At 41.2% G+C, this 26,720-nt stretch overlaps 3 protein-coding genes across 8 annotated transcripts in view; 1 reads left to right on the plus strand and 2 right to left on the minus strand.

The window, feature by feature from the left end:
* The window catches only part of PPP2R3C (protein phosphatase 2 regulatory subunit B''gamma), a 29,582-nt gene extending 5,368 nt beyond the window's left edge, over window positions 1-24,214 (minus strand). Inside the window, exons 1-10 of one of the 3 annotated variants that reach the window (XM_036451808.2) lie at window positions 23,705-24,214; window positions 17,442-17,569; window positions 15,498-15,602; window positions 14,836-14,948; window positions 13,937-14,034; window positions 12,747-12,817; window positions 5,867-5,999; window positions 2,695-2,750; window positions 2,542-2,617; window positions 127-263 (exon numbers count right to left, since the gene is read on the minus strand). In XM_036451808.2, the coding sequence (XP_036307701.1) occupies window positions 127-263; window positions 2,542-2,617; window positions 2,695-2,750; window positions 5,867-5,999; window positions 12,747-12,817; window positions 13,937-14,034; window positions 14,836-14,948; window positions 15,498-15,602; window positions 17,442-17,569; window positions 23,705-23,762 (975 nt within the window). In that variant the 5' untranslated portion in view covers window positions 23,763-24,214. Of the gene's footprint in view, window positions 1-126; window positions 264-2,541; window positions 2,618-2,694; window positions 2,751-5,866; window positions 6,000-12,746; window positions 12,818-13,936; window positions 14,035-14,835; window positions 14,949-15,497; window positions 15,603-17,441; window positions 17,570-23,700 lie in introns of all 3 variants that reach the window. The other 2 variants (XM_045585357.1, XM_045585358.1) reach the window with 2 other exon arrangements.
* On the minus strand, window positions 20,354-21,460 carry LOC118726734 (solute carrier family 25 member 33-like). Its single transcript, XM_036451841.2, is given in 2 exon segments — window positions 20,354-21,194; window positions 21,196-21,460. Coding segments are annotated over 2 exon segments (963 nt in total). The 5' UTR covers window positions 21,363-21,460; the 3' UTR covers window positions 20,354-20,398.
* An 84-nt stretch (window positions 24,215-24,298) lies between the features above and the next one.
* Window positions 24,299-26,720, plus strand: part of LOC118726705 (protein only RNase P catalytic subunit) — a 133,968-nt gene continuing 131,546 nt past the window's right edge. The window contains exons 1-2 of one of the 4 annotated variants that reach the window (XM_045585355.1): window positions 24,299-24,412; window positions 24,766-26,038. In XM_045585355.1, coding sequence (XP_045441311.1) covers window positions 25,056-26,038 — 983 coding nt within the window. In that variant the 5' untranslated portion in view covers window positions 24,299-24,412; window positions 24,766-25,055. Of the gene's footprint in view, window positions 24,413-24,455; window positions 26,039-26,720 lie in introns of those variants that run through there. The other 3 variants (XM_036451773.2, XM_045585356.1, XR_006742317.1) reach the window with 3 other exon arrangements.

Genomic DNA, 26,720 nt, shown 5'->3' on the forward strand with positions numbered 1-26,720 from the left:
TGATCATTTCATACATTTTAAGATACTGTTACACACTGATATAAAAAACACTGTATCACATCAAGAAAAAGGCTTTTGAAAGCTGTGGGAACCTAAATTTCAAAAATGTTAGGTTTAAACTAATACCATTTCTCCATCATAAGTGAGACACTCCTGGAAAACACGGTCTAAGAAGACATTGGTCATGGTTGCTGTTCCATAACGGGAGAGTTCTTCTTTACTGAGCATGCCATTGTGATCCTTATCAAGATTCAAATACTGGCCTTGAGAAGAAAGACGATAAAAAGACAGTTGTGACCAGATAAAATTCAAATACAAAAGAATAAACACCAAGTTCTTTTTTTTAAAATATATTTTGATTTTTTTTACAGAGAGGAAGGGAGAGAGAGAGCTAGAAACGTCGATGAGAGAGAAACATCGACCAGCTGCCTCCTGCACGCCCCCTACCGGGGATGTCCCCGCAACCAATGTACATGCCCTTGACCGGAATCGAACCCGGGACCTTTCAGTCCCCAGACCGAAGCTCTACCACTGAGCCAAACCGGCTTCGGCACCAAGTTCTTTTTATTGGTTAATATTTTGATTTTCAAAGTAACTATTTTACAGTAAAGGTAGTGAAATCATCAATCCCTGCAATCTCTATCAAAACAACTGTTACCCTAGCCAGTCTTGCTCAGTGGATAGAGCGTTGGCTGGCCTGCGGACTGAAAGGTCCTGGGTTGGATTCTAGTCAAGGGGACATGCCTGGGGTGTGGGCTCTATGCCCAGAAGGGGGCCTGCAAGAGGCAGCTGATCAATGATTCTCTTTCATCATTGATGTTTCTCTCCCTTCCTCTCTAAAATCAGTAAAAATATATTTGGAAAAGAAAAAAAACACAACTATTAAGCCAGAAACAGTAAAAGAAAACCTGCAGCCAGTGCGGCTCAGCGGTTAGTGTCCACCCAAGAACCAGGTCAAGGATAGATTCCTGGTCAGGGCACATGCCTGGGTTTCTGGGCTCGATCACTAGTAGGTGGGAAGCAGGAGGTAGCCAACTGATGAATTTCATCATTGATGTTTCTCTCTCCCCCAATAAAAACATTTTTGAAAAATTAAAGAAAACTCATCATAAAGGGATGGCTTTTGGGCTATTTCCCTTACATTATTATTTGGTTTTAGTTTGCAACCTTTTAAGACTTTCTAGGCCGAAACTGGTTTGACTCAGTGGATAAAGCGTCAGCCTGCAGACTGAAAGGTCCTGGGTTCGATTCTGGTCAAGGGCATGTACCTTGGTTGTGGGCACATCCCCAGAAGGGGGTGTACAAGAGGCAGCTGATTGATGATTCTCTCTCATCGATGCTTCTAACTCTATCCCTCTCTCTTCCTCTCTGTAAAAACACAATAAAATATATCAAAAAAAAAAAAAAAAAAAGACTTTCTAGGATTCTAAATTAAATGACAAAAACAAAAAAACAAAACCAAATTAGCTGGCAATAGAGATCACAAAAAGCACTGAAATGCTGGCACTTAAAAGCAGAGGTCAAAGATGCCAAAATGAGTTAGGACCACCTAACAGAATAACTTAACAGATAATGACATTTAAGAAAAAAGCACTCTGGCCAGTGTGACTCAGTTGGTAGGAGTGTTGCCCTGGACACTGAAAGGTCCTGGGTTCAATTCCTGGTCAGGGCACAATCCTGGGTTTTGGATTCAATCTCCAGCCCCAGTTGGAGTGCTTGCATGAGGCAACTGATCAATGTTTCTCACACCGACTCTCTCTCTTCCTTCCCCTCTAAAAATCAATGAAAATGTACTCAAGTGAAGATGTTAAAAAAAAAAAAAAAAAAAAAAAAAAAAAGAAGAAGAATAAATATTACCCAAAAAACTGGTGTGGCTTGGTTGGTTTGAATGCCATTCATATACCACAAGGTAGCGGGTTTGATCCTGGATCAGGGCACTTGGAGCATGTGTGGGAGGTAAACAATGATGTTTCTCTCACACATCAATGTCTGTCTGTCTATCTGTCTGTCTCTCTCTCAAATAAAAAGCAAACCAGGTCTTAGAACACCTCCCAACATTTTATCACAGTACAAGACCACAGTAGATGTTCATAATGCTTGAGTCAAAGAAGACCAACTTAAAGAGAAAGTGTAATAACTTAAAAAGAGTTACAAAAATTTAAAACATTGGTATTTAAAAGTAAATTTTAGTAACCTAGAGTACTAGCTCTAAGATAATTGGGATACTTTGATCTTAAAGTAAATTAGCCTATGTATCAAAATGTCCAGTTTGAATCAGTAGTTAGTTGCCCTATGGACTAAAGAGTCCCAGGTTCAATTCCAGCCAATGGCACATGCCTGGGCTGTGGGCTCGATCCCCCCCAGGAGAGGGCATGCAGGAGGCAACCAATCAATGAATCTCTCTCATCACTGATGTTTCTATATCTCTCTCCCTTCCTCTCTGAAATCAATAAAAAAATATATATTTTAAAAAATGTCCTTTGAACACCAATTAACTAAGGAATGAATAATTCAAATTTTAGCATTTTGACAGGAACCTACCATATACCCTTAAGGCAGAAGGAGCAGAAAACCAATTTGTTTCTTGACTCTCCTTGGACAGTTCCTCATCCCTTAACTAAATGAACACAGAGACAGTTAGAAGATAGCAATGGTCAAGTGATATAATTTATAAATGTTTAAAAACACATTTACCTCCAATAAATCATCTAGGAAGCTGCATGCTAAAATATCTTGAATTTTTATCTTCCCTTTAAAGAACATAAAAAATACAATTAACTGCATTTTAAAAACAAGAGCAATTTTATAAATGTACTATTTTATAACACCAGCCAAAGAATTGATATTTTAAACCTCCTTAGCTTTTATGCTCCAAAGTCCTTATTGCTATGAAAGGGGAGATGTACAGCCTAAGCAACCATTATGGTGGGTCACTATGATGTGCACTGACCACCAGTGCAGATGCTCAATGCTCAGCCAGAAGCCAGGCTCATGAATGGCGAGGACAATGGCGGTGACAGGAGCCTCTCCCACCTCTGCAGCAGTGCTAAGGAGCAGCGAGCTGAGTGGTAAGCAGCGAGCAGGCGGATGGTAAGGAGTGAGGGGTTCTGGACTGTGAGAGGGTGCAAGCTGGGCTGAGGGGACCTCCCCCCACAGTGCACGAATTTCGTGACAGGGTCTCTAATCCCATATAATAAAAGGCTAATATGCAAATTGTCCCTTTGGGATTTTGACGGACTGGTAGTTCAACTGACCACCAGGGGGCAGTGCAGAACGAAAGAAATCCCTGGCCAGCAGCCAGCAGCCAGCACCCAGGGGAAGGAAGGCCCCAATTGGCACTAATCGCCAGCCAGGCCTAGGGGCCCTACCCATGCACAAATTTCATGCACCAGGCCTCTAGTATTTAATAAAACCTCTACTTCACATGTCTACTTTTATACCCCAACTATGTAAATCCAATTGGTAAATTCTTTCTAAAATTACATTGATAACCGATTCCCTAAAAAGTTATGTTGTGTATTTTGTGGAGATAAAAATGAAACAGCTCATAATCAAACAAGAAGACTGTTTCCATTTTTCTTTGGCAGGTTCTGGAATAGGAAGCAATTTGGAAGCATGGTTATGAGTAGAAGGATTGGAATTTAAATGACACTTCTAGATATATAATCTAAGTCTCAGTGGCTTCACACATAAACTGTGGATAATAGTAATACTTTCCTTATAGAGTGATAGGAAGGAAATGAAAGAATCAATGGATAATGCTTAGCATAGTACCTGGTACATAATAGTCAAAACTGATAGCATTATTTTGTAAAGTTTTAAGGAAAAATATACCTATGTTCCTATAATGGAGATATTTAACAAAGCCTGTCAGCTACGATATACTATGATAGACTCATAGCTAGATTTTTTAGTATAGGAGACTTATGGACTTTGATTTGGGCCTTCTGTACCTTCCCTGGCCCCAGATATATGTATTTAAGTCTTTTAAGTTTCAATAGGTTAGAACAGTTTTTAAAATTTATGTTAACGAGGTCAAATTACCAATCTGAGCCCCATATAGGATAGTTAACTTGAGAAAAAGAAAAATACATCATGGCTAAATGGTTCTATCTCCCAATTCACAAATTTGATAAAAAAGCATTCTCCATTATCTTACATATCAGAATAGCATATTATATCAGAATAACTGACTTCTTTTTGATTTTGTACAGAGAGTAAGGGAGAGAGATAGAGAGCTAGAAACATCGATGAGAGAGTCATCGATCAGCTGCCTCTTGCACACCCCCTATTGGGGATATGCCCGCAACCAAGGTACATGCCCTTGACCGGAATCGAACCCTTCAGTCCCCAAGCCGACGCTCTATCCATTGAGCCAAACCGGTCTCGGCATAACTGGCTTCTTAGAAATAGAGTCATAAATTACCCAGTTCATAGTTCATTTAGAAATGAAAGAACTGTAAGAGGTTAGGTGAGATGCCGTCACACACCTGGTTATGGTTGGTGCAAGTAAATCATACAAAATCCTTATATATTAACTAGAGGCCCAATGCAAGAATTTGTGCACATTGAAAAGAAATTTAGCTGGGACCGGTTTGGCTCAATGTATAGAGCATCGGCTTGGGGACTGAAGGGTACCGGGTTCGATTCCGGTCAAGGGCATGTACCTTGGTTGCGGGCATATCCCCAATTGGGGGTGTGCAAGAGGCAGCTGATCGATGACTCTCTCTCATCGATGTTTCTAGCTCTCTATCTCTCTCCCTTTCTCTCTGTATAAAAATCAATAAAAATATATTTAAAAAAAAAGAAAAGAAATTTACTACAAGAAATATTTTAATATCGCTATTTACCCTTTCTTTATAATAGAACTATCAACCAAATTCACGATAGACAATGACAGTTGGAAACACACAGTGTGACTGGTGCCAGACAGAGCTTTATATACATAAACTGCCTAATTAGACCTGCTTTCTGATTTAGCTAAACTTTTTCCAGCACAGTGAAGCACCCCATCTTCTCTTTCAGGTAATTGTCAGCAACACAGCAGTAAATATCAACATGAAGGAGATTATTATTGTACATCACACAGGGATAACAAAGGGTAAACTATTTAACTGCAGCGTGTTTGACTATATTCTGCACAGTGAGAAAACCTGAAGTCATTTTCAAGATCCACCATTTCTTCTTTTCAGTTGGGTAAAGTTTCTAAACTTTCTAAATCTCCATTTTCTGGCTAATAAAAGAAAAGTCTCTTACCTATCAAGTCTCCTGCCTACCTACTCCAGGACTTCTGTGAGGATCAAATGAGATGAAGCACAGGAAAATGCTTCATAGACGTTTGGTTAAAGTGTGAAATGATTCCACCTGGCTATAAAGCAAGTCATGTTCCTGGGCTGAAGAAACTTCAAGGAGGCTAGTTGCTAGGGAGAGGAAGCTGGGTGTTGCTATGTGATGTCATTATCTGGTGTCCACAGCTACTGTTTCTGGGCTGGGCTGGGCTATATTTTGTGCCATGGAGTCTCAGCTGCAATTCGGTGGGCTGTCTCTCCGAGGTGGTAGTGGGGCCTGTGTCACAGTCTGGGAAAGCTAAGTGTTGCTTTTCAGAACCAGGTCCACAGTGCCATTTCTTTGTAAATGGCCAGTGCACGTGACGGCAGCTCCTGCATTGAGCATCTGTCCTTGGTGGTGTGTGTGTCATAGCGACTGGTTCTCAGATGTTCAGAGGGACACTTAGCATATTAGCATTTGATAAATATAGATGGTAATGACATGTTGGGAAAATAAAAAAGTGACATTTCAAGACTTTTCTCTAGTTGAGATATAAAAGTAATACTTTTATAATATCTAAGATAAGATTTTATTTTACCTGTTCTTAGAGGGTCCAAAAAGAAAAAGAATTTCCTAACAGCTGTACAAACATAAAAGGAATAAAAAGATTTTTCCAGCCCATCTAATTGTGGCAAAGTAGGGATAAGTTCCAATATGTAGTTTTCTAAATCCTGAAAGATGAAAACAAATAAAACTTTTAAGTATTAAAAATATCTTGTTTTTTTCATTAGGAACTGGATTATAATATCAGTCCTAGAAATTGTTTAACATTAATATTAATTCATAACTAGCTTAGTAGTTTGTATTAAATTTGTTCCTAATTTAGTTCTTATTTAAATTTTAACATACTCTTGAATAGGTGATACATTCTACATAGTTCCAAATTCAAAAGGAACAAGAGTATTCATTGAAAAGTTTCCTTCTCACCTATTTCCTCTCCCCAGAGGTAAGCTACATTATCAGCTTCTAAAGTATCTTTCCAAAGACAACCAACTGATGAATATACTAGCAAATACATATACAGTGTATGTATATTTCCTTTCCTCTCTAACACAGAATATCAAAGCATACCATGCAAATTCTTCTGTATTTTGCTTTTATCACTTAACACTACACTTTGCAGTCATTCCACATTGGCTCTCAAAGAGCTTCTATTAAAAAAAAAAAAAAAAAAAAGCTATGGTACTCTGACCAGTGGGTTAGTCGGTTGGAGCATTGTCCTGTACACCAAAAGGTTGAGTTTAATTCCCAGTCAGGGCACAAACCTAGGTCGCGGGTTCAATCCCTGATCAGGGTGCATACAGGAGGCAACTGATGTTTCTCTCTCTTTTCCTCTCTTTAAATAAAAAATATATCCTTGGGTGAGGATTAAAAAATATTTCAGATGTACCATAATCTATTTAGTCTTCTATGGATGGGCATTTAGGTTATTTCTAACCTTCTGCCACACTAAAAACAATACTATAGTGGCTAAGAGAATTTTTTCATTCATAAATATGGAAGAATAAGCTACACTAACAAAAAAATATGTAAATTGGCCATCATTTCGAGGCACCACCAGCCAATCAGGAGTGAGTATGCAAATTAACTAGGCAAAGAAGGTGACAGCCCCATCCCCCAGCTGCTCTGGGCCTCTGGGTAGCACCCATGCAGGCGTGGTCCTGCGGGCAGAACAGGATGCCTGCTATGAGGGGGAAGGTGGGCGGCAGAGGGAGCTACAGGAACAGTGCTCTGGCTGGAGTGAAGACTAAGGCGGTGGCCAGCGCAAAGGCCTGGGTCCCGGTGCCAGAGGAAAACCGGTGCCGGCAGCCAAGAGAAGGAAGGCCTATCGCCCGAATCCTCGTTCAGCAGGCCTCTAGTAGGATGTAATTTCTGTAAGTGGATTGCTGTTTCAAAACATGCACATTTATAATTTTGATAGATATTGGTAAACGGCCCACCCCTCCATAAAGGCCATATCCATTTTATACTCCCAACACCAATGGGAGATTACAGTAACAGTTCCCAAATTGTGCCCCAGGATTGCTACATTGAACTCACAGGGATGCAACAGGATAGGATATTTTAGCAACATCTGTCAGACACTGCATGAGCTATTGCTCAGGGGAGTTCACATTTTCAACATGAATTTTAAATATATATTCCTTTTTATTACATCAATCTTAGCAATCTAGGTTCTGGATGGTTGCTGTAATAAAGCAAGTGCCACACGAAAATCAGTGTGAGAGAGGAACTGAGGATGACTGTGTCAAATCTAATTCCCAGGTTGAGTAGCTGTACAGTGCCCCCTAGGCACACACATTCCATTAATAATTGTTCTTTAATAATGAAGTAAAAATACATTTTTTAACTTAAGTGTATTATTCTTTAAAAAAATATATATATATATATATATGTGTGTGTGTGTGTGTGTGTGTGTGTGTGTGTGTGTGTGTGTATATATATTATTGATTTTTCTTACAGAGAGGAAAGGAGAGAGATAGAGAGCTAGAAACGTCGATGAGAGAGAAACATCGACCAGCTGCCTCTTGCACACCCCCTACTGGGGATGTGCCCACAACCAATGTACATGCCCTTGACCGGAATCGAACCTGGGACCTTTCAGTCCGCAGACCGAAGCTCTACCGCTGAGCCAAACCGGTTTCGGCAAGTGTATTATTCTTTATAAAAGACTAATGGAATTAAATTTATGAATGCTTTTATTGTTCAGAACTGATTAATAAATGGAACTTAGTTTTTAGGCATTTCTTTTGGTAAAGAAGTTCTATGATGAATCTATTGAGACAAAAAGTACTGAAAACTGAAAAGGTTTGGGAAACCATGGCCTATTTTACATTCCTGCATTATAAGCATTATCAAATTTATTAAAATTTTTTTTTTTTTTTTACTGAATTTGAGAGAGAAAGGAAGGTCGAGGGAAAAAGAAAAACATGATGTGAGAGCAAAACACCAACCATCTGTCTCTTGCACACTTTGACCAGGGATTGAGTTTACAACCTGGGCATGTGTCCTGACTGGGAATTCATCCCGCAACCTCTAGGTACATAGGACAATGCTAAATCAACTGAGCCATTCCAGCCAAGATATTATCAAACCTTTTGATCTAAGCTAATCTGATGGGTGAAAGATGACATTTTAATGTAGATCTATTTGACATTTATCTTACTATGTGAACTTGATTTTTTTCTGATTAAGAAGTACTTGTATTTCCCTTTGCCCAGTTGTGCATTGACTTAGCAGCCATTTTCTTCTGATTTTTTAAGAGCTTTTTATACATTAGAATAATTGGCCATTTGTGACTGAGTTTCAAGTATATTTTCCCAGTTAGTCTTCTTTTAGCTTTATTAAATGGATTTTATGGGTTTTTAAAATATTTAGCTGAATTTATTGTTTTTTTAGAGTTCAGTGTTTTGTCACACTTAGACTTTCCTATTCCAAGATTCTACATTTAAAAGCCTCTCGTAGTTTTTTACATTTACTTTAACAATTTTGTTAATTTTATGTTAGCCATTGTAAAGGATATTCTAGTTGATCAGAGATACTTTATATTTAAGTTGTAGAACAGATGGCATCTCAAACTTGGTTTGTCCGAAATGGGACTCTTATCCCCAACTCTGGCCCTCACCATTTTTCTCTATTCCAGCAGCCATTCAAACTAAAAATTTTAGGCTCATCTTTGGTTCCTGCCTCATTTTTACCAAGGATCCTATCTCTTACCCTCAATATCGAATCCCGTAGCAAATTTTGGGATGAGTGTATGTCTAAAATATATATTAAATTAATTCATTATTGGAAAAAATCCATCACACTGATCGTGACCATTATCATCACTTACCTGGACTACTACAGTAGCTTAAACATGCCTTCTTTCATTCTATCCTTACAACCCATTCTATACACACCCTCAGTGATGTTTTAAAATGTAAATCAATCATATTCTGACAGTTTCAGCTTAAAACTTCTAATGGCATCCCATTAGTCTGAAATAAAATTCTAACTCCTTATCATGGCCCTAAAAAGGTCCTATCTGTGGCCCCTGCCTAGTTTTCCAACATCAACTCCTATCACTCCATCTATTTTGCTCATATGTTCTAGCCATACTGGCTTCCTTCAGTTTCTAAACAGATCAGATTTAACTTTGCCTTGGGGACACTGACCCTACTGTTTCCCCTTTACTACATTTTTGTAAGGTTCTTTCTTTCTCATCTTTCGCAGCTAAAATTCAATCACTAGTTCAAAAAAGCACCCCTTTCATCTTATCTAAAATAGCCCCCCTCAACCTCAATCATACTTTCCCATTCTCTATATTCTCACCCTAGAACTTGTCATTATTTGAAATTATTTTGCTTATAATTTAGTGTCTGCCTCCCTACTCTGCTAGAAAAAAGCTCCGTAAGAGTAAGGCTTAGCATAGTCCTTAGAACACCTCTGGCCAGTTATTCAGTGGTTAGAGCATCAGCCTGCAGACTGAAGGGTCCTGAGTTTGATTCCTGGTCAAGGGTAAGTACTTTGGTTGTGGGTCCGCACCCCACCCCTGATCAGGGTGTGTGAAGGATGCAACCAGTCAATGTGTCTGTCAGATCGATGTTTTTCTCTCTTTCTTTCCCCTCCTCCTCCCTCCCTTACACTCTCTCTAAAAGTCAATGGAAAAAATATCCTCAGGTGAGGATAAAAAAAAAAAAAGAATAGTACCTGGCACAAATTAGGTGTTTGTCAAGTACTTATTAAATAAGATTTAGTAAGTGAATGAAAGTATGCCCAAACTACTCAAATTACAGATATTGGTTCTGGAAACTACTGTCTTTTAAGTAAAAACACATGATCTGGTTTCAAAAGGCGAAGTGCGCAGGGTAGGAGAAATATTTCTTTTCTTTGAGAGAAGGGAAAATTACTCCCTTTTAAACACAACTACAGAAATGTACTATTGTTTTCTCTCCCTCCCTTCATTTTTGTTTCAATTTTTGTATCCATTCCTGGAAAGAGGCAAGCAAAAGGAAATGTGTCTTTAAAAAAAAACCCCACATAAAACCCAATGTATTCTTATTGATCATCAGAGAAAGAGGAATAGAGAGGAAGAGAGGGTGAGGGGAGAAAGGAGAGAGAAAGAGAAGAGAGAAGAGAGAGGAGGGAGAGAAACATCAATGTGTCACACCCAATCAGGGATTGATCTTGCAACCTGGATGTGTGCCCTGACTGAGAACCAAACCTTTGACCTTCTGCAGTAGTATTTGGTGCATGGGACAATATTCAATCAACTACTGAGCATACTGGTCAGGGCAAGGAAGTGTGTCTTGTAAAACAACTAACTGCTGACAAGAATTATTAAAGCTATAGAATTAATCTAGTATCTGATCTGAGAAAACATCAACAGGTAGCTAATATGTCTTTCTTGCTAGAGAGAGATGGATTTAAAAAGCAAGAACCTTTTTAAAAAATCATTATTTTTTAATCCTCACCTGAAGATATGTTTTTATTGATTTTAAAGAGAGAGGGGGAGAGAAAAACATCGATGTGAGAGAGAAATATCATTCAGTTGCCTCCTGCACGTGCCCCAAACTGGATATCAAACCTCCAGCCTTTTGGTGTATGGTTTGTTGCTCCAACCAACTGATCCACCCAGCCAGGGCAAAACAAGAACCTTTTATTGTCAGGTTGATCTGAATCTTAAAGTTCAAGAACTGTACTGTGTCCCTAGCAAGGTTTTTGTGTTTTTTATTATTTATTGACTAGAGGCCCGGTGCATGAAAATTCATGCACTGAAAAGGGGTCCCTCAGCCGGGCCTGCCCCCTCTCACAATCCAGGAGCCCTCAGGGGTGGTGATCAGGGGAAGGCAATGCTCCATCACACTTCTGCTGCTGCCACCACTGGCAGCACAATCTCAGCCGGCCCTGGTAACCTGAGCTTTGGGTGGCCCTCGGGGGATGGGAAGCTGGCATCCAAGGCTTGCCTGCACCTTGGCCTGGCCCTGGGCAGCTGGGCAGCTGCCACCTGAGGCTTTCCTGTGCCTCGGGCCAGCCGTGGGCTGCTGGGGGGTTGAGGGGACTGGGCACCACCATCTCTGAGGGCGGGGCAGTCAATTAGCATAGTATTTGCTGTGGGTGTCACCATCTTTGAGGATGGGCAGTCAATTAGCATATTCCCTCCTTATTGGCTGTGGGCCCCATCATCTTTGTGATACATAGTGAGGGTCAATTAGCATATTCCTTCTTTATTAAATAGGATTTTTAGAGAGAGAGGAAGGGTGAGGGAGAGAGAAACATAGGCTGCCTCCCACACATGCCCTGACCAGGAATCGAGCTTGCAACCCAGCTATGTGCCCTGACCAGGAATCGAACCGGCAACCTTTCAGTGCAGGGGATAATGCCCAAATAACTGAGCCACACTGGCCCAGGACCCCAGAAAGGTTTTTAAGTGTAAATGTTCAGTATGAGCTAACATTCTATCTACAGAAATCTGTATAAAACAGACAGTAAAAAATTATAACAGGAAATTATAACAGGGAATATGTCTTAAAATCTAATATTTGAATATTTAAGCAATTGATTAACCTGTTTCATATTTATGCTTACCTCCCTGCCCCTTTCCCCAACAGCCCTAAAAAGCACTTTATATTTGGTGGGAAAAGCCTGAGAGCTAAAAAGAAGCATGACCATATAATTTAGATTCCTGCACTCAGAAGAAGCAAAGTCATTTAGACGATGAGACTATAATTCTCTATTGATAACTTGGCCTAACTACATTAATACCTAGTGTTATTAATTACCAAACAGCCTCTTGGTAACTGACGTTATAATCCAAACCTATTGGCGGGAAAACAGTCACATTATTTTTCTCGTATATACCTGTATTTCCTTTAAGAGGAAAAATTCCTGGCTTTCACATTTTAAAACAGTCATACACTGATAACACTCATGAATAATCACAAGCTTTTCACAATGGTTTTTAATCCTATTAAAACACTACATTCTTATTTTCTCCTATAAAAAACTTTTTCTTAAAAGACTAGAGAAAATAATCTAAAAATGAATTTTTGGCCGAAACTGGTTTGGCTCAGTGGTAGAGTGTTGGTCTGCGGACTGAAGGGTCTCAGGTTCGATTCTGGTCAAGGGCATGTACATTGGTTGCGGGCACATCCCGGTAGGAGGTGTGCAAGAGGCAGCTGGTCGATGTTTCTCTCTCATCGGCATTTCTAACTCTCTCTCCTTCTCCCTTCCTCTCTGTCAATAAAATATATTTTTAAAAAAATGAATTTTTGTGGTCAATATACATTTAAAAGGTTTTTTAGTAACATGTTATTTGTAAAAACAAAAACAGAGATACAAACAAAAAAAGAACCATCTGTAATTCCAACATCCAGTGGTAACCACTCTTAACATTTTCATGTCTATCGTGGTTATTAAAGTAAATTAATACTTACAGATTCTCGGAGATATCCTTGTCCTGCAACATCATATAAACTAAGTCCTATTCTTGTTTGATGAAGCCAAACTGACAATAAACAAGAAAATGAAATGCAATTACTAAGTGCTATCCTTTAGAATATATATGGACAAAAGGAGATAAAGAGCTAGATTAGAGGGACAAGCTAATATCATTAATATCTTTATTCTCACACATATTACTTATTTGTTAACCCTAAACTTGTTCCAAACAAAACAAACCTACCATAGAATTAATGGCAGATATCGATGGCAGATTCTGCAATGCCTAAAGTGATAATATAGTCGATGCCCTTGAGGATATTGTTCTTATTAAACTTGTCATTCCACCAAACAAGGACAGTGAGTGTAATGTTATGCTTTTAACAAGCTGTTTTTATTCTACTGAGGTTATTTACTGCCACCAAATATTAAAGGTGATATACATAAGACTTGAAAGATCATTATGGAACTTACAGGAATCATATAACTCCAGTTGTTTGGTAAAAACTCCTTGAAACTCATACTACAGCTGTGAGTTTGAAACCATCTTCTCAGGCAGCTCAACCCATAATGTGTTAGTAAAATAAAATTACCAGTGAATTAAAATAATTTCAAATCACCACACATTAAAACTCTTGGTTCGCACCAAGACCGGTTTGGCTTAATGGATAGAGCGTCGGCTTGGGGACTGAAGGGTCCCAGGTTCGATTCCGGTCAAGAGCATGTACCTTGGTTACCGGCATATCTCCAGTAGGGAGTGTGCAAGAGGCAGCTGATCGAAGACTCTCTCTCATCGATGTTTCTAACTCTCTCTCTCTCTCCATTCCTCTCTGTACAAAATCAATAAAATATATTTTAAAAATAAATAAATAAATAAATAAATAAATAAATAAAACTCTTGGTTCGGCTTTTGATATATCTAGATAGCTAGTATCTTTAGGATGTGAGGTTTTTGTTATGTTTCTCTTTTTATAACAATAAACTCAAATTTACGGCAGAAAATCTCAGCTCTAGTAAGTTCTAGGAGAGAATCATACTAAGAAAAAAAATCTTGTTTAAAAGACAAGCAATTCTGCTATTCAAACTTACTGAGAGAGTATTTTCACATGGGAGGGATACTCTAAAAGCATGGACCAAAATCCTACTTGATTCACAGACAGTGAGAGAACAGTGAAAATGAAATCACCTTTTCTCATGACGTAATTAAAGAACTGCATGATGGAAATTCTTCCATAAGAATCTGTATGAAGGAGTTTAGCAAAGACTTTTGCTGTGAAAAATTGCCTATGGAAAGGAAATAAGGGTTAAAATCATCTGCCAACATAAAAATTACTTCTATGTAAATTATCAAACAACAGCAATGAAAAATCAAAAGTGGTGAAAAAAGAGAATTATAGCTCAAAAATATTGTCCTACTTCTTTACATTCTCTTGTATTAAGAATGAAGGCTTATAGTGTTATAAGTCATATTTATTTGAATAAATTCATACCAATATAATTTTTACTAAATAATTTTTTAAACTTCATTAAGAACTATTTTAATAACATTGACTCAAATTGTAATACCGCTGGCTTAAATTTTCATCAACATTTGAGGCATTTAAAATGCTTAATGAAATATATTCTTTTATTAAATACTACAGGCCCGGTGCATGGTATTCGTGCACGGGTGTGGTCCCTAGCCTGGTTGGCAATCAAAGCGCAAGTGTCTGGTGTGAAGGGCAGGCCCCAGCTATCTCTGGGCCCCTGTGCGCCCCCTCCGCCTGCGTCACTGGGCCCTGCCTGGCTCCCTCAGTGCCTGGGAGCTGCTGCTGGTCAGTCTGCAGGGCAATTGGGCCTCCATGTGCACCCGCCTTGGCCTGGCGCCACCTGCTCACCTGCTCCACCATCCTGCTGTGGTCCCGCTCTTGTCAGGGCCCATTGGGGCTGGCAGCGCCTCCACTGCCGCCCCGTCAGCACGGCCAATGCCCGCCATGTTCTGTGATACCCCCTAGGGATCAGCGCACGCCATGGCGAGCGGTCCAATTCCCGGTCGAGGGGACAATTTGCCCATTAGGTTTCTATTATATAGGATATTATTCTTACTTGCACTTTGGTCCAGCTTTCTCACCAACTTTCAAAAAATTTTCATAATTAATCATTGCTTCTTCTCCAATCATAGGTGGTGTCTGGTGCTTGTCCAGCAAAAACCATAAGTTCTTAGGAAAATTGCAAAAATGGAGATGTTATAGTTAACAGAACAAAACTTAAAAGCAGTTAAATGTTATTTACATTAAAATGATAGTTTGATAGTAGAGTTAATATTAAGATGAATCTCATCCCCTATTATTCTTCTGATTAATAACAATAAAAAGACATATACATTGCCTCCTTAATCTACATAACTATATACTGTAGATATTGTTATGCCTACTTTACAGATGAGTATTAAAGCACAAAAATGTTAAGTACATTGCCCAAGATCACAGAGCAGGGCTGGAGTTTGAACCCCTGAAGTTTGACTCTATAGTTGGGGTTTAACTTTATCCATTAGAATCACGTAGGGGCTTTAAAAGACAAAACTATCCTTGGGAGATAGGCCCACACAAGCTCTGCTGCTGTTTCTGGTAGGAGCCCTCTCTCCAGAGCTTGTCTTTCACCCACTCTGCAGGCCCCTCTCCATAAGACAGTCCTGAGATCCTGTCTGATGTAAGTAGTGCAAATAAGAAATGACTAACATCCAAAGCAAGCTTTTATTCCATTTTTACCTGTAATTCTTCATTATCTAACAGTTCTCTGCTTTTCCTTTGCAGAAAGACAGCTCTGGATTCCTCTCTTAATTTCTGTAGTAAGACTTCATCTTCAGCTGGCAGCTAAAAATACATTGTAGTTAATTTCTATATTTAAATTCTAGACTATTGGATTAAGTAAAATGTTTAAGAGCTCATAAAATAATTATGTATTATACTCAATTACTTTTTGTATTTCCATTCTGCTTAATTTCAAATCATCATTCATTTAAAAAGTTCATTTCGCCTGGCAGCTGTGGTTGAGCACCGACCTATGACCCAGGAGGTCACAACTGCATTCCAAGGCACATGCGGGCTTATAATTGCCAATGTGTACTTCTTATCTCTTTATCTTTTTCACCCCGCCCCCATCCCTCCTCCTACCTGGCAACCATCAATTTGTTTTTGCATATAAATTGCTTTCTTAAGATGTTTTAACCTGTAAACCTCTGCAAATACTTCTTTACAATTTTGGCACAAAGAAACAAATAAATATAACTCTTCAAGCATTCCATTCTTTTTTTTTTTTTTTTTTTTAAATATATTTTATTGATTTTTTACAGAGAGAAAGGGAGAGAGATAGAGAGCTAGAAACGTTGATGAGAGAGAAACATCGACCAGCTGCCTCTTGCACATCCCTTACCGGGATATGCCCACAACCAACGTACATGCCCTTGACCGGAATCGAACCTGGGACCTTTCAGTCCGCAGACCGACACTCTACTGCTGAGCCAAACCGGTTTCGGCAAGCATTCCATTCTTAACCTATTTTTCAGTTTAACCTTGAACAAAACATTTTATACCTTACAACATAAGTAAAAAACAAAGTTAAAAATTGTGATCAACCCTGGCCTGTGTTACTAGTGGTTATAGAGTAGGCCCTCATACCTAAGGGTCACAGGATCGATTCCAGTCAAGGGCACATATGTAGGCTGCAGGTTTGATTCCCAGACCATTGGGGTGAGTGTGGGAGTCAACCAATAGATGTGTCCCTCTACACATCGCTGTTTCTGTTTCTCTTTCTCCCCCCCACCATCTCTACCTCCCCTCTCGTCCTCCCTCCCACCCTTCTACTCTCTCTTAACAGAATTGGAAAAAATATCCTTGGGTAAGGATTAAAAAATATATATATATGTCAAGTAATCCTAAATCTTACAAAAAGCCTGACAACATAATCCAACAGAATATCCATTACTAATATCCTTAATTAGGAAGAAAAAGCCTGTAACTCAATAAGAGGGGGGCAATTAACAACTATGTGATCTTATCCAATTTATATGGAATCTCAGGATTTTATCAGCTCCAAAATAAGATCAACTAGAATGAAATAATATATAAAATTTGAGATATAATCATTTCCCAGCCGACGTGGCTCAGTGGTTGAGCATTGACCTATGAACCAGAAAGTCATGGTTTGATTCCTTGTCAGGGCACATGCCCAGTTTGTAGGCTTGATCCCCTTATGGGGCATGCAGGATGCAGCTGATCAATGATTCTCTCTCATCATTGATATTTCTATTTCTCCCTCTCCCTTCCTTTTGAAATCTATAAAAACATATTAAAAAAAAAGATATAACCTGCCCTAGCCAGTTTGGCTTGGTGGCTACATAGTTGGCCTGTGGAACAAAGGGTCCAGAATTCTGGTCAAGGGCACCGTGGTTGCAAGGCTCCTCCCCAGCCCAGGTCCTGTTGGGGAATGTGCAGGAGGCAACCAATTGATATGTTTCTCTCACATTGATGTTTCTCTCTCTTCCATTCTCTCTAAAAGATCAAAGGAAAAATATTCTCCGATAAGGATTAACAAAAAATAAAATAAAAAATAAAAAAGGATATAACCCTCTATTTATAAAATATTCTTATTCCATTTTAAAAATTGCATTTTATTTATAAACTCTGCAAGACATTTGCTTAGATACCACTTACCCTATAATAAAACCGGGGAATGGTCTTATAGAATTCATTTGTGTTTTTTCTACCTCCTTTCCATTTAGAGTAGTATTTGGTAAATAAATCCATTTCTTCATCTTTTAATTCTTGTTCACTTTTTTTTTCTGTTAACAAAATAGATTCAGGGGGGAAAACACTTTTACAATCAAATAATACTTTTCTCAGGTCATCTACCGTGTTCCCCGAAAATAAGACCTACTTACAGGTTTCCTTCTGAGTGAAATATAAAGCATCCCCCGAAAATAAGGCTCCCCCCCAGGCTAAACATGAGAGATTTGGTCCACTGATTCTGAAAGAAATGGAGTCACAAGAAATTTACCAGGAAATTCAGGAATTGGATTGTTTTGATGATGTTCCAGAAGATGATGACATGATTGTCATTGAATAAATGAGTAAATTCTTGATACTGTAGGATTCACAGTTTGTCTGGTTTGTGTTAACAACTACCGTACTACCATACCGTATACAGGTAATAAATTTCCTTTATTTTCATTTAACAATAAATGTGTACCGTATTCTTCTTCATGGAAAAATAAGACATCCCCTGAAAATAAGACCTAGCGCATCTTTGGGAGCAAAAATTAATATAAGACACTGTCTTATTTTCGGGGAAACAGGGTAGTATAATTATAGTGCAAAAATGGTCTTCACAGTTGTGCTTAGATACTAAACATATTAACTTTCTTGAAATATCAAGACTCACTATTTTTCACTGAAACGGCCTCTCCTACATATTCACTTTCCATTGTTCTCACTACTATTTTTTTATTTTTTATCACTATACTTGTTTCTTCCTCAAGCCATTGTCTCTTTTATAGACTTACTAGAGGCCTGGTGCATGAAATTCGTGCATGGGTGGGGTCCCTAGGCCTGGCCAGGGATCAAGGCCGGTCAGGTTCCTCACCTCCCTGCTCCTCTCCTCCCAGCCTATCGCCCTCCGCCTTCCCTCACTGCCCAGGTCTGCCACCACCCCTTCTCCCCCCCTGGATCCCCGTCACAACCTGAGGCCTGGCCCTGACTGGGTAACTGGGACTTGCCAACCCAGGGGAGGGACTGGGAGGTTAGACAGCAGGCCCCATTGGCGATCGGGACCTGTGGGCTGGGGAAAGCTCCTGTATTGAGCGTCTCCCCCTGGTGGTCATTGCGCGTCATAGTGACTGCTCATTCTGGTCGTTCTGTCATTCCATCATAATGATCACTTAGGCTTTTTTAAATATATAGTTGGCATGTTCCTAATTCATTCAATTAAAAGTATTTATTAAGCACCTACTACACATTGAACCCTATATTAGTCACTGATGCTAGGGTGCTGAGAAAACAGGCACAGGCCTTGACCTCATGAAGTTTCAGCTTTATAATCACTCTTCTTCCAAAAACCCTTTCCTCTGAAGCTCACATATCCAGATACTATTATTCTCCAACCTCTCCACCAGCCTGCTGCTGGCAGGTAGCTGTCATTTAGCCATTACTCCACAACTGTTTGTGGATCATGATAACTGGTCACAGCGCTCTCCACCTCAATCATCCTGCAATCATCGAGGAAGAACAGACATGTGGGTGACTCCACTGTGAAGGCTTTTGCTTTCACCTCTACTGTGTCACTCAGTTCTATGGCAAGACTACAGATCTTATCTGCTCTTCTAAAATGTTAAACTCTGGTACTCTCAAATAATTTTTCTTTCCTGGTTATTCAAAACCTCACTACCATAATATCTGCACTTTAGCCTCACTGATGCCTCCAATTCTATTATCTATTTTCTCAAAAGTTTATTTTCCTCTTTCTGGTCTCATTTCCTTCCCCTAAACTCCTCTTATGCCTGCATTTCTGCCACATCTGCCATGTTAATTTTTACCCTTGGACTAATCTTAACATCTAATTCGTTTACCATGGCTTAATACCTTTGGAGAAAACTGTATAATTTTGGTCCCACAAATTTATTTCATGGAACTAATTAGTAAGTCAGCTTTTCAAAACACCAGGACACATTTTATTTGCCCTTGATGTTCTCTTGCTGATTCCTCTTGTTGACCGACTGCTCCAAACTGTCATTACATTCCTCAAACCCACTCTGTATTCACCATCAACAGATGACAATCTCTCCCAGTTTGTACTGGATACCCACAAACATTTCAATGAAGTGGGAGGGCAGAAAGGTATCAAATCTGTACCTTCTTCTTCCTGCCAGTTTTAAGGGAAGAGGTTATCTCCTCTCTCATCCAAGGCTAACCTCTCATTTCACCGAGAGTTGTTCCATCACTTATTCTTTCTTTCTTCCTCCCTCCCATTGAGCTATCTTCAATTCCTTCATCTTTACTGGCTTTTCTTTAATTAACAAACACAGAGGTTTCTTCCATCTCCTCACCCGCCAAAACTCCTTCCTTTTATCTACTACCACACCTAACTCCTTCCTTTCTCATACAATTTTTCAAAAAGAAAGCCTACTCTGGCCATCTTTGCTTTTGTATCTCTCACCCCTTCTTTACGCAATCCTGCTTCTACTCTTACCAACCTACAGAAACTGTAGAGTTTCTTGCCAGGACGACCAATGACCTAATTGCTTATTTATTTTTTAAATTATTTTTATTGGGTTGACATTGTACAATAAGATCATATAGGTTTCAAGTGTACATTTTTTAAAAAATAGCATGATTTAATTTACTTGCTGCTGAATCCTGAATCCTCTTAAAACACACACACACACACACACACACACACACACAACAAAAGTTAAAATTAACTATTCACGTTAATGAATTTAAACCTTCCAGAAAACATGAATCCAAAAGGAAATGTCCAACAGGTGAGCGAGCCACATATAATATTTTATGGCCTTTCCTGTATTGGCCTCGTACTTTCTAAACATCAATGGGGAAAAAAAAAATCTTTATCGAGTTTTGTAGTTTTATTCTTCCGGTGCATAATGTTCAGCCTGTTATTGAGGACTGTCTTCCAACAGGTACACAATCAGCTCATAGGTGGACAGAACAATGGCCGTGTTGGGGATCTGCCGGATGAGCTGGGCAAAGAGTCCTCGATAGAAGGCAAGGTAGCCTTCTTCCCGGAAGACCAGCCGAGCGGTCTGGACAAAGGACTTGTACTTGGTGGCCTCCTCCCGCAGCCGCGTCCTTATCACTTCGTGTGGATAGGCGATACAAGAGGCACATCCCTTAGACACAGCAGCAGCTGCCATAAGTCCAAAAAAGCTTGCGGAATTCTTCTCAGTCCCGTTTGCGGAGAGGCTGAACGGGGCGTCCTTCAGATACTTCTTCAGGCTTTCATAAACAGCGAAGCAGATGACAGTTTCTGAGATCCCCGAGTACGAGGCGGTTAATCCCCGGTAGAAGCCGCAAATGCCTTCCGTCTGATAGACGTGGCACGCACACTGGAGCGTGTTCATCTGCTTACAGCCGCGCACCTTCCGTTCTAGCTGTATCCGGGTTTTAACCATCCATATAGGATTCATTAGGGAATTTGTGATAAAAGCTGCAGAGCCAGCTGAGAAAATGTGCACAATATTGCTGTTGGGCACAAAAAAGCCATTGAACTGCTCTTTGGCTCTGGAGTAGCATGCAAAGTACACAGCCCTTGGCGGTGCAACTCCAACCAAATTTGGACCCAAGCCTCTAAAAAGTGACTTTGGTCCCTCCTTCTCCAAGATTGACTTCAGAACCTGGAGTAGTCCAGGCATCACCGACGTTGGTCTCACCACTCCAGCGCCATCAATGGCCCAAGTGAACCTGAGGGTAATAGACTGTCCACAGAACTAACTTCGAAGACTGCAGCCTTGTCTTAATGACTTCGAGTGGACAAGTGAAAATAGCACCAACCATGCCCCCGCACCAGCCGGCGAAGAGGTGGAGCAGCGTGTTCTCCTTCTGCTGAGAGCTGGTCGCCATGGATGTGCCGGTGCTGGTGCCGGTGCCGGTGCCGGTGCCGCCCGGCGCGAGGCGGCTCGAAGGATGCGGGAGGCGGCCGCTCCGCTGGCCCCGCTGCTCTCAGGCGCCCGCCGTCCCCAGGAGGCGCATCCCCACGACCCGCTCCCTCGGCCAGCACACTCCGGGGGAGGCCGCCGGCCCTTCACCCGCCACAAGTGTACATTTCTGATACATAATCCGTATTACCTAAAGTCATATCATCTTCTATGCCTGTAAGCTTGGCCCCTTTACCCTTCACTACCCCTCAACTCTGTTGCTTAGTTTAATGTAGGGGTGTCGAACTCAATCAGAGAAGGGGCCAAAATCTAAAATCCAGCCTAAATCGTGGGCCGAATGGTTTACTGAACAGTCATAAACTGTCATTGTGATGGAAACGCAGCGGAGTGCAGTGATGACAGCGCGGTGCGGGCCACATTGCAAGGCCTGGCGGGAAGGATTTGGCCCGCGGGCCTTGTGTTTGACACATGTGGTTTAATGGATACATCTGTTCTTGGTTTCCCTGTTAAATTTGATATTATTGAGTCTAACCTTTCCTTGGCTTTTCTGAGACTATGCTGTTGATTCTCCTATGTTTTGGACGTTTCTTCTTTTTTTTGTTTTGTTATTTCTTTTTCCTCTATCATTTCACCTTTTATAGATTTAACTTATAAGTCCCAAACCTATGTCACTTCAATGTTAAGTTGTTGGGGAGAAGAGGAAGAAAAAGCATACTGAGAAGGAATGACTGGTGAGGCAGGAGAAAAAATAAGAGTGTATGTCTACTAGAAACTAAAAAAAGAAAGTATGTATAGGATGAAGATATAAGGGAACAGAGAAATAGCTTGATGTGGAAGTTGAGTCTCTAAGATGAGAGAAATACCACCATGTTCATATGCTGCTGTGAATGACTGAGAAAGAAAACTCGAGAATGCAGGAGAGAGTGGATATAGCCTTGAGTAGTAGGCAAAAATGGGACCTATCTAGCACACCAAGGAAGCAAACAGTCTTAAACAGAAGTTGTACAACCTGTATGATTTACTTATTTTTATCATCTCTTCCAATTCTAAAGTGTAAGTTCTACAAGAACAAGGGTTTTTGTGTGTTGTGTTTGCTGTGGCCTGGAAGAGTAGGAATTAGCATGTTAACAAACATGCAATGGAGTGGGTTTTATGCCGGCACAAGTACAGGTAACTTTTTCAGAAAGTTTTCCTGTAAAGTGTGGCTAAAGCTAGAGGGGAATATGAGAGCAAATTATTATTATTTTTTTTAAGATGAGGACTATTACGGCATGTTTGTTGGAACTGATGGAAATGATCTGGCAGAGAAGGAAAATTGGATGACACACGAGAGAGAGGATACAGCCAGAGTGAAGTCAGTGAAAAGAAAGGGGACACGATCTAGTGTGGAGTGGAGGGAGGGACTGTCTCCAACAGGGGCCGGGACAGTTCCCCATGTTTAACCAGAGCCGGGGCGGTGACAGACATGGTAAGTGGGAACAGGTGAGGTGCTTTGATTGCTTCTACTCTCAAATATTTACACAGACAAGTTCAGCAGCTGAGTATACAATTTTACCTATACGTTCCCCAAAATTCTAGTTTAGCACTTCTTAGTTGGGATTCAGGAATCTGTATTTTAACAACTCCACCAGGTGATTCTCATCATGAGAGAAGTTTGGGAAACACTGATCTAGGGAAATAGGGAAGAAATGTAAACGAATGACTGAAACACTTGCCGTAAGTAGACAAGAACTGAAAGGGAGACAGTGTGCCCTCGTTCCGTTTTCCCTAAGGCGACCAGACGTCCCGATTTTTAACAGTCTGTCCCGCGGCATTTTTAAAACACATTGTTCAAATGCGGGACTGTCCCGCCAGAAGTGGGTCGCCTGGTCACCTTAGTTTCCCCCAGCACTTTCAGCTGCCTTGGGTGCGGGTGTGAAATAGGAAGGGGTTTTCAACAGGGTGGTCAACAAGCAAGAAGGAAGGATGGGCAAAGGGACAAAGAAAAACTGAGTAGTATGTATGACATTTAAGTGGATTAGGAGGGAAGGGAAAAGTGCTAGTCAAAGGGCGGCAGGATCAATGGTGGGACCCAAGAGTTGTTGGAACCGGGGTTCTCATTCCTCCTCCATCTGTGAGCTCCCCGGCCCGCAAATCCTTCCTCGGGGGAGTGTGGGCCAAACCCCCCGGGGCCTCGGACCCACATCCCACTTCGCCCGCTTTCCCGGGAGAGTTTTCCCGGCGGCTCCCAGCGCGGCTCCTCCCCCCCAGCCCCCCCTCTGGGAGGTGAGGCCGGCGCTCTCCGCGGACCGCCCTCCCCAAACTCACTGTTGGGGCCGTTGCTGGGCGTCGCCAGCCGCCGGCGAAGGACTTCCTTCCAGTCCATGGCTGACTCCCGCGCTGCAGCTCCAGCATTTGCTAACCGCTCCCCTCGCTACCAGCTCAGACCTCAGCCGGCGGCCGGCCTCCCGGAGGCTGCGGAGGCCGCTCGGCCGCCATCTTGGGCGCGGGCGGAAGTCGGCTACGGAGGCAAAACGGTGAACGTGGTCACTGCGGAGAAACCGGCGGTCACACCGACAGCGGGGAGAGGAGAGCAGGCGGGAGAAAGGACGGAAAATGACGTCCTCCAGGCAGCTTCCCAAGGCCACGGCGCCCGACGGTGAAGGCGCAGGAGAGGGACGCCCGCACTTGGATTTCCTCTGGGGCCTTAGGCGCGTCGGCACCACGTGACCCAGGGGTCCTTGGGCGCTTTCGGGAAGCGTTTTCTCCACAATTTCTTTTTATTGTTCCTTGAGGATATATGGAGGCCCTAAAAGTTCCCTTAAATGTAGCAGACGCCTTGACTAACTCACCCCCCCCCCCCCACACACACACACAAGGCTCCCTCTGCCAATAAAAGCTTCAAAATCGCCTTCCTCTCGCCGCCCGGCCTGCGCCCAGCTCAGCCGCGCCCCGCGGCGGGGCCGGCGCGGTGCATTGTGGGCGCGGTAGTTTCCGTGGCGCCTGTGGTTGCGGCCGTACAGCGCGCGCGCTCCGGTGAGTGGTTGAATGAAGTGAACTTGTTTGTGACTGATCTATGCGCCGTAGGCTGAGCCCTTTGTGGCCCGTCCTCCCTCCCTTCCCTGAGTGTTGGCCCGGCCTCTCCCCTCCTCCCCCAGCCCATTCCCTGGCCTGACGAGTCCGGCGGTCTGGGGACGGTGGTTCTGCGGGGCAGGCCGCTAGCCTGGCTTTCGCCGCTGCCCTTGCTGGTGGGGCTGGGCCTCCGGGTCACGATATTCGACTTGACGTCTCGCCTGCAGCAAGGCATCCAGGGCATCCTATCCCTTCTCAGGGACAGCTGTGATTCTCGGGAGTCAAACTGGTCCGTCCTCCTTGTGCTTTTTCCTCAGGTTCGCGGACTGGACTGTAACAGGCACCAGCGATTCCTGCTCCGGCTCTGCGGTTGCGGCAGACGTCGGATGTCCCCGGATCAGCATTGCTCAAGGGAGAAAACTCATAAGACTTCATTGCTATTAAGTAACCGCAAAAGCAGAGCCTTGGTTTTTCTGTGAGAAATTGAACACCGTCTTTTAAAAAGTTGCGTTTCGACTCGTCCTCTCCCCCCCCCCCCCCCCACATTCGTGCATTATGCGGTAGAAGTAAGGGCTTTTTCTTCACCATCTGCTGATCTCCCTGCACAATGAATTTCTGTTTCACTACTATTAGAAGCTTTCCTAAGCTTTGGAAAAACAACCCATATCTTGGAGTCGGCCCAGGACACTCTTACAACTCTTTCTTTCTGAAAGATGGTTATGGCATCAGGAACCAACAGAAGTTGTTTTCTCTTAAAACAGTGTCTCCACAAAATACCAAAGCAATAAACCTGACTGCCAAGGCCAGATATCGCAGAAAGGAAGATGAGGGCAGTAATAAAGTTTCTTCTGAGTTTCCTCACCTTTTTGCAGCTGGAGCAGCTAAGAAAAGATCTCAAATGAATCCTCATAATCAAGATCTTGCCTTGTCACCTGAGAGAAACATTGTTCAGCTCCCAAGCAAACCTTTGAATTCAGAGCAGTGGGATAAACTTAAAGAAGATTTCAAAGGAAAAGCTAATTTTGAAGATTGGATCATTATACAGTTGATTAACTACAATAGCTCTATAGATGTGGCCAAATCTTTGCTGGCCTGGGTAGCTGCAAAAAATAATGGTATTGTAAGCTATAATTTGCTGGTCAAGTATTTGTGTCTCTGTGTCTTTCATAAGCAGACATCAGAAGTTTTTGATGTCTATGAAATCTTAAAAGCCAGATACAAGACTTTAGAAACTTCAGCAAGCACTCTTCTCATCCGAGGATTAATCCATTCAGACAGATGGAGAGAGGCTTTGCTGCTGTTAGAAGACATCAAAAAAGTCATGATCCCTTCAAAAAAGAATTATGGTGACTGTATCCAGGGAGCCCTCCTTCATCAAGATGTAGACATAGCTTGGAATTTGTTTCAGGAATTGTTAGGTCATGATCTTATTCCTATGATGGAAACTTTGAAAGCCTTCTTTGATTTTGGAAAAGACTTAAAAGATGATCAATATTCAAAGAAACTGCTAGACCTTCTTTTGTATCTAAGAAATAATCAGCTATATCCTGGGGAATCATTTGCACACAGTATAAAAACATGGTTTGAGAGGTAATTTTGATTTTTCCTTTTCTGTATGTTTTTATTTTAATACCTATATAGCTGCCTTTTTTTATTGGTTGCTGAGATTATTCCGATTTATAGTACCTTTCCCATCTCTTAAGATTTGTTTCCCTTTACAAAATCTTCCTTCTCTAAAAAATCAGCATAAACAAATTGTGTTAATCTCTACTCATCACATAAAAGGGAAATGATAGAGAATTTGTAGTTTTTATGTGTTTTCCTATTTAGAAGGATCACTTATTTTGCTTTCTGAAGTATCTGGCAAGATGTAAGTACTTATAAATAGCACTTGTGCCTTGAGTTCATAGTATTTCATCAACTTAGATAGTTAAAGAGTTGAGGGGGAGATCCTTATCAACTCTGATATGTAAGCATTAGCATAAACAGTCTTCATCCTTGCATTCATTTTAGATCTTTCTATCATTAAACTGCTCTCTCCAAAGCTCTCCAATGACTTTCCTTTGCTTTTTTTTTTTTTTTATTTTATTATTATTTTTTTTAATGTTACTGGCTTTATGCCTTTTTATTGCTTCAGTCTTTAACTTTATTTCTTCACCATTAATTTGCTTTTGGCTATTTCCCAAAATTTTATTCCTTTTCTCTCATTTCCCTTCCTCTTTTTCTATTATGTATCATCAGAGCTTTGAAGTGGTAATCAAGCTGAATTATA

Source organism: Pipistrellus kuhlii, unplaced genomic scaffold (genome assembly GCF_014108245.1).
Source record: "Pipistrellus kuhlii isolate mPipKuh1 unplaced genomic scaffold, mPipKuh1.p scaffold_m20_p_1, whole genome shotgun sequence".
NCBI classification, from domain to species: domain Eukaryota; kingdom Metazoa; phylum Chordata; class Mammalia; order Chiroptera; family Vespertilionidae; genus Pipistrellus; species Pipistrellus kuhlii.